The sequence below is a fragment of the Heptranchias perlo genome, chromosome 29 (genome assembly GCF_035084215.1).
Source record: "Heptranchias perlo isolate sHepPer1 chromosome 29, sHepPer1.hap1, whole genome shotgun sequence".
Lineage (NCBI taxonomy): Eukaryota > Metazoa > Chordata > Chondrichthyes > Hexanchiformes > Hexanchidae > Heptranchias > Heptranchias perlo.
The window spans coordinates 15,001,502-15,009,403 of record NC_090353.1 but is presented as its reverse complement, the minus strand read 5'-3'; the positions used below and the strand labels follow the sequence as shown (position 1 = coordinate 15,009,403).

General features: G+C 45.4%; 1 protein-coding gene across 3 annotated transcripts in view; it reads right to left on the bottom strand.

Annotated features, from left to right (window-relative positions):
* Window positions 1–204: 204 nt before the first annotated feature.
* Window positions 205–7,902, bottom strand: part of LOC137299409 (tumor necrosis factor alpha-induced protein 8-like protein 1) — a 39,048-nt gene continuing 31,350 nt past the window's right edge. For all 3 annotated transcript variants that reach the window (XM_067968129.1, XM_067968128.1, XM_067968130.1), the window contains exon 2: window positions 205–3,527. In XM_067968129.1, the coding sequence (XP_067824230.1) occupies window positions 2,962–3,522 (561 nt within the window). In that variant the 5' untranslated portion in view covers window positions 3,523–3,527 and the 3' untranslated portion in view covers window positions 205–2,961. The remainder of the gene's footprint in view (window positions 3,528–7,902) is intronic.

The window sequence follows — 7,902 nt, the reverse complement described above, 5'->3', positions numbered from 1 at the left end:
GAAACCTCCAGGAATACGTGCAACCAGAGTTGGCAACCCTATCCACCACCAGTGACAGACCTGTAACCAAAAATCAAGATGCGACAAAGTTGGGAGGGGAAATTTTAGTTCTGGGTGTTTCTCCCCAGCTCCTGTGAACAGTGTGAAAATTTCACCCCACCCTCTGTCACACATACAGAATCCAGGAACACAAACTGAAATCTCTCAATGTTATTCAGGTTTTATTCGATCTTAAATCACAGATGTAATGTTACTGTATGACCATCTCATCAATCTTTAAAGTCAGTCTCAGTTTTTACTTAGCACATAGTATAAAATATAATTTTTCTTTTAGTTGCCAAGAAAATGCCTCAGTATTTGAAAAAAAGAATTGTACACAATTAAAATATACATTAGTTATTTATTCAATGAATAAAATCTTCTGCAATGCTAGCGATTGTTATCACCCCGTAAATACCTTTGTTTCTCAGGTCTTACTTTGATTCTCCTGATGTACTGGTACTCCCAATGTGGTCTGTTGTGACTCCTCTCCAATCACCCATGGTTCCTGACCTACTGTCTGCTCTGTGCTCTCGGTCTCCATTCACATCCTGCCTGGTGTTGAGTGAGCTGGGGTTCAGAGCTGTTTTCTCCCCTTTTCTTGCTTTTCAGCAAGGAACAGCAGAAGAATGCTCAGAGAAGGCAGGGTTAACCCAGCTTCCATGCAGCCAGTGAAAGAGACCCATTAGAACATTACTATTTAACAGAACTATTGGGCTTGTATTGTTTTTTCCTCCACTCCCTATGGGGAAGTAGCTTGGCAACTGTGCACATTGGGTTAATTGGAATTAAGAGCTCACGGCATGGAGGAATCACAGGTGTAGACGCTGATCCCATCACTCCCTGATGCAACATTCCAGATCCAGGGATAGGTTCTTTGTATCAGTACAATCGGGGCACGTAGACAGTAAAATACACCAATTCCAAAGGGAAACATTCTTTCGATCAGACAACCGTTCTCCTAACCAGGACAAACCGTTCAGCGGCCTTTTCAATAGGACACACGAGGCCTAAGCAGTTAGTTGCTGACTGGATTATAACTCCCCTGGTAATAACTGACTAATTACAGGTGATGCAAATTCTATCAGCACAGAGCCATAAATATAACCACAGATCAGGCATCTGGTGCTGGATCTGCTCTCTGACTCAGATGGAATGATCTGTAATCTCACCCTCTATCAATATTTCATCATTACCATACAGGCACTGGGTAGAGAGACCTTGACCTCTCCATGACCTGGGAGAGGAGAAGAGAAATGGGTTGGAAACAGAAAACTGACAAATGAGTGAACTCTCCACAAAGTATATCTGCTGTCAGTCAATCACAGAGCAGTAACTGATGTGGCTCAGACAAACCAGCCGCCCAAATGGTTATTTTTAGGTGTGAGCCCAGACAGCAAGTGTTGGGAGATTATTCAATCATGTGGACATCACAACTCAGCCCGATCCTGTCCTGACTGCTATCGACATGTACTCTCCAGCAGGTACCACTGGATGTGATCAACAGTAGGAGCCCTGGCTGATATTTGTCCCTCCCAAAGAGCCAGTTGGAACATAAGTGATCAAATAACTCAATGAAGACCAAACTTGGGTTGGTGTGGCTCAGTAAACATATCTAGTAGTGTATTTACCTGCTGTGCTATTCGGGAAGTTACAGCCAATATCTGAATGAGAGATTAGGGTTAACATCCCAAGGGAATTTTTCAATTTTTCCAATGTGAACTTACAATACAAATAATTAAAGCAAAGAAGTGATAAAAATATAGATTAGAACCCTACCATATAAACCATTTCACATTATAGCAGATGCCAATCATCCAGCTTGAAAACCAATACACAATACTACCCAAACAAAACACAAACACAGATTCAGAATGGCTCAAAGTACAGGAAGCAGATGGGCAATTGCAGACAAATGGATCCAGAAACTTCAGTGTCTCAAACCCTAAAGAAACCCCAACCAACCATAGATGGCATCAAATATACACGGTATATAATCCTTTGACATTGGTGGTAAAAAATAAACTGTACAAGTCTAGGTCAGGAACAGCATGTCCATTTAGAATTTGGTTTGTTTGGCGGCTCCAGGCTAAAACCACAGTCTTGCTCAGAATCAGGGTCTTTATAACCTTGAAGCCGAGACTTTGCAATCGTAGAACGATTCTAGTGGTTCACCGTCGATGTAAGTGCTTGATGGACTTTAGTTTGCGTTCTACCTCCCCCCCCAACCCCCCACCCTCACAAATTTTCTTTCCTCCTCTCTCAAAGGCGCCAACTCTTGTGGAGGGCATCGCAGCCCCCTGTATCTTACTCAAGCCCAGGCAATGAATTTAGATGCGCTATACGGCTGTGGGGGCAGATCAGCTGAGCCTGATTTTTTTCCGCACACACTTTCTAGCAGGGTTACTGGATGGCAAATCTGGAACCCTGATTGATTTCCCCCCACCCTAGCCCAGGGTAACCGAGCCCAGTTATTGCCTCACTACCAGTTCCATGCCCAAGATTGGCCGGCTTGGGCTAAAATAGGGATTGAACCTAAAATTTTTTGGGTCCATACAGCACGAGTAGAACCCCGCACAGACCATTCATCTACCAGGTGGAAAGGGGATCGTGTGCCCCATGGGCAAAGGGTTTGGCTTTAGCCTGGGTCCTTTAAAGAAAGATCTCTCCGTTTCTTGCATACCTCGAGTGCGTACTCTTACTGCGTAATCAGGCTTAGAGAAAGGGTAGTCCACAGTTCAATGCCCTAGCTATTAAACGACCCACTGTAGTAAAACACTTCAGCATCAAATCCTGGCAGGGTATTTTGCCATCACAGTCTGAAAAAGGAACCTCATCAAAACAATTGCTTTTGCTGTATTTTTTTTTTAAGCCCTCCACCTCACAGTACACCCATTCAAGTCACTCTTGCACACACGCCAATCAAATGTTTCCCTCCTCCAGCATTTTGTTAACCCCTTCGCAAAGCTTCTGCACGTGTGCGCGATAAGGCTCCGTGGGACCGTACAACGTGGCCAGGAATTCACAGTCCGCAAAGTGGTTGAAGATGTGGTTGATACGTCCGTGGGACTTGGACGTCAGGTGTCGGTTGATGGCCTGGTGCAGCAATTCCCTGCACTCATTCAAGATGTTTGCCAGAACCCGCCTGTCGAACGTGAAGTCAATCTGGTAGAAACTGACAGCCGTCATGGCCAATTGGTGGACTTTCTTGCGGAACTTGTCCACCAGCACCAGCTCCTCTGCACTGAACTGGTTGTTCCTATAGAGAACCCCAAGTTTAATGACCACCTTGATCAGGTTTTTGATGACCTTCTGGGCTTCCTTTTTGTTTTTTGTGTATTCCTTGGTGACCTGGTAAAGTTCGTCCAACACCTCACTGCTTGTGTCATCAATGAAGATATTGGCCATGCTTTTGGACGCCATCTTGCCCAGAAGTTTCTTCTGTGCCTGCAAGGCCAGGTTTTTGGTGTTGAAGACATCCATTGTCTCTGAAAAACGAAACAACTCCATATTAGAGAACACCACCACCAAGTCCCATCTGAGATGTTTAATGGAATAGTTCTCTCCACCCCCACTGCCCCACCCCCTCCACTTTGCTCCCCATGTCTCCAGAAAATGCAAAGTTGTGCTGGGTTATGGTTCCATGGATGCAGCCACCTTCTTGAACCTCACTCAAGTGGCCATTCTGCATGTGTGAGCTTGGACAGTGACTGTTGTCAGCCTATTCAACCACATAAAGCACCATAGTTGAGCTGGATCGTGTCCTTACCCAGTGGCAGATGCACCAGTAAGAACCTTGGTCCATTTCCTTTGCCTGATTCCACCACTTTGTAGCCCAGGAGGAACTGAGGCCAATTGCACTGTCTTGAGTTGCTGGTCTGACTGAGATTGATAGACCAGGGCTCCACATTAGAGCTCAGTTCATTCTCCATACTGGGTTGGTGCATTCACCAACCGAACCAGGGTGAGGGAGGGGGGTCGGGGGGAGGCGGGAGAATCAAAGCCAACTTGTTAAACTTTTAAATTAACCACTGCAGGTCAATATTAATAAGTTCTGATGTTCTGTGTTAGAACGTTCCAATAATAATCAGACATAAAAAAAAAACCTTAATAGTGGAGCTGATACAGGCGGTGCAAAAGCCTGATTATAAAACGAGTGATTCGGTGCCAGAATTGTTAAAAATGTTTCTGTCAGTTCTTAAATATGCTTTACAGATGGTGCACAGTACGGGCCAAAGATACTTCATAGATTTTTGAGGCCCCCCCCTTAAGCGAGCCCTACATGGTACTGGCAGCCAGGGAGCGAGGGAGGAGTGGTTAGATTGGACAGTGACCTGAGGTCACTGGGCACAAGGTTTGGTATTGCTGTGCATTGGCGAGGAACGCTGTTACTTGTTACACAGAGTTAGTAGTCTGAGATTGGGAAACTGTGTGCTTCACAGCAGCAACGGGCCTGTCCTGGCAAGCCAGCCAGTAAAGGTATGACTTTGGTATGTTGCAAACACCACATGCAAGGCACAACAGAGGAAACTCCACCCCAGTGTGTTTTCATGGGAAGACGCTGCTAAACTTACATCGTACTTATATTTCAGCAATACTGGTGCTCCAACAGAGATCGACAGGCTCAGCACAGACTGAGGCGTAGATCTCAGACCTGGATTCACTGCTGTCCCGTAACAGTGCAGTGCACCACTGCAAGGGATGGCTTCTCCCTGTCCTGCTGGTAGCAAAGTTAACCTGATACCAGCTGTCCCCATGGCCCACTGGGTGGCACAGAACGCCCAAGGTTCCATCCCGTTGGATGCCGAATTAGCTGATCTCAGCTGGTATACCAGTGGGGCACTACAGCTGGCCCTAGTGCCCGAGTCAGGGAAGAGGGGGCAGGGGAAATCAGCCTAGGTTCCTGCTTCTGATCGCTATTCAGTAACTCTTGCCAGAAAGTGTGCATGTTCAGATAAAAACCCTGCAAATGCTGGAAACACACAGCAGGTCTGTATAAGAAAAGGCAAGTTAACATTTCCATTATAAGCCTTCATCAAAGGAGTCAGCCACGGCTCAGCGGTAGAACTCTGGTCCGAGTCAGAAGGTTGCGTGTTTAAGTCCCACTCCAGAGACTTGAGCACTAAAACTAGGCTTACACTCCAGTGTAGTACTGAGGGAGTGCAGTACTGAGGGAGTGCGTCTGCCCCCTCAGATGAACGTAAACAATCCCATGGCACTATTTTGAAGAAGAGCAGGGGAGTTCCCCCGGTGTCCTGGCCAATATTTAACTCTCAACCAATATTTATCCCTCAACCAACATCACAAAAATAGATTATCTGGTGATTATCACATTGCTGTTTGTGGGACCTTGCTGTGTGCAAATTGGCTTCCGCGTTTTCTACATTACAACAGTGACCACACTTCAAAAGTACTTAATTGGCTGTAAAGCGCTTCGGGACATCCTGAGGTTGTGAAAGGCGCTATATAAATGCAAGTTCTTTCTTTCTTTTCTCTCTTTCATTCAAAGAACAGCAGGGCATTCTCCTAACATCCTGGCAACATTCTTCCCTCAACCAACACTACCAAAAAAACCCAGCTGATCTGGTCATTCACCTCACTGCCCTTTGTGGGGTTATGTTGGGCACAAATTGGCTGCTGTATTTGCCTACATAACAATTATTGCAGTTCAAATGGGAGGGCTGTACTGGAATGTCTCCCTAGTCTTCCGAACCACAAATCTGAAAATGTAACCCAAGGTGGCACTGGGTCACAACTGATTGCCAATCCAACACGTTACTTCGCAAAGCCACGGGGCACAAGTTGGCGGAATGTTTTACATCGCGGACTGCTTTCTCTACCTTCCTGACAGTGACGCTTGTTGGTTTACAGTTTCATGGGCACCAACTGCCCTCCACCATGGTCGAGATGCCATGTGCGAACTGAGACAACGAGTGTTGGCAGGCCACTTGACCATGGGTGGGTGGTGGAAGGCATCACAACCGAGTCTAAATCTGTCAACATTAATTCTCCAGCAGTGGGAGTGAAAACTGCAGCGGTTTTCCCCCTCTCTAGCCCAGGAGACATTGTGAAAGGGTTGCCAACTGTCCAGGATTGTCCTGGAGTCTCCAGGAATTTAATATTAATCTCCTGAACACTGTTGCGAGCAACTCGGGGAGAAAAATCGTAGGGCGTTAAAAAAAATGATGTGTTTTTTAAAAAAATTCTTGGGGCGCTTCCATTTATTAGTTATAAAAATATTGTAGATGAGAAAAAGGTTGTTTGACTGTTGGAGATGGGAGGTCATGTGATGAAATCTCCAGGAATACGTCCAACCAGAGTTGGCAACCCTACATTACGGCCAATTACAACGCCCCACTGTCACCCTGGCTGAGATCAGCTGACTGAACATTAGCCCAGTTCCACACTGGGCAGTGCATTTATCAACTGAGAGGTCTCCATGGCAAGATGGGGGGCGGGGGGTGGGGGTTGCGGAATGAGCAAAGGGATTTAAAGTCTGCATAGATACGTCATTAAGTACCTGGAGCCCTGAATCCCATTACTTGGCTCACCCACTATATTTTGCCAGTGTTTTCAGTTTTCATTTCCATAGAACCATAGATGTTTACAGCGCAGAAGGAGCCCATTTTGCCCACCCTGTCTCTGCCTGTTCTTTGCTAGAACAATCCTAAAATAATCCCAACGCCCTCAGTCTCCCCATAGCTGCCTGCATTTACAGCTCTTTTCCCCTCCTCTCCAATTTCCCCCATTTTCTCTCCTTTTGGTTTGTGGGCCTCTCGCTCATAACTATTTGCATTTCCTTCTGTTCTTTTAATATCTTTCCATTGCCTCACTGAGGAGATCATCTAACAGTTTTTATTAAGTAATTTGCAGGTCATTCATCCATCAATCCCCACTCCATGGTGCGACTGTTCTCTCTACCTCCTCTCCTTTTTTTCAAACCTCACTAAAATGCTTTCTTATCCTTGAGTCCTGAAACAATAACTTGTCTTTTCTTTTTACAGATACTAATGTCTGACCTGCTGGGTATTTGCAGCACTTTCTATTAGTAATTCACTAAATTCTAGGGCACAGATGCAAAAAGTAGTCAAAAAGGCTAATGGGATTCTGGGCTTTGTCGCTCTAGGTTTAGAATGTAAAAGAGTGAGGATGAACCCTTGCAGGGCGCTGGCTAGACCTCATGTGGACTACTGCGTTCAGTTTAGGACTTCTGGTCTTAGGAGAGTCCAGGACAGTTCACCAGGATGATCCCTGGGATTAAAGGATAGAGTTATGATGTAACAATATTCCTGGGAGATGAGGATGTTAAGGGGCAATTTGATCAAGGTGTTTAAAATAACGAAGGGGATTGACAGGGGAGACGGAGAGCAACTCCCCCTCCAGCAGGAGAATCTAGAACAGGGAGAAATGATCTTAAAATTCGAATTAAGCTGGTTCAAGGCAATTCCAGGAAAAAACATCTTCACGCAAAGGATTAGAGAATATGTATCAAAATCAACTGCACTGTTTAAAAGGGCGAGAGATACTGACCTGGGAAGTAAGGGTATTAAGAGGTATGGAGAAAAGACAGGAAATTGGGATTAAAAAGATAAAGAGCTGTCATACTAACAAATTGGTGGATCAGACTAAAGGCTTTGCGTGGCCGATCCCTATTTTGTGTTTTTGAAGATGTCATTGGGAAATGGCGGGTGGGTGAGGGGGTGAGGAAGAGGCAACTCTGAGAATATCTTACAACACCATCAAGCATGAGTGGGAGAAAATTCCAGTCGTTTCTGGATTGCTCGGAATCACTGGCTGTTAGATTTTTCCCACGAAAATCACACAGTGGAAATTTGAAGTTGTGACATCTGATCTATGGTTGAG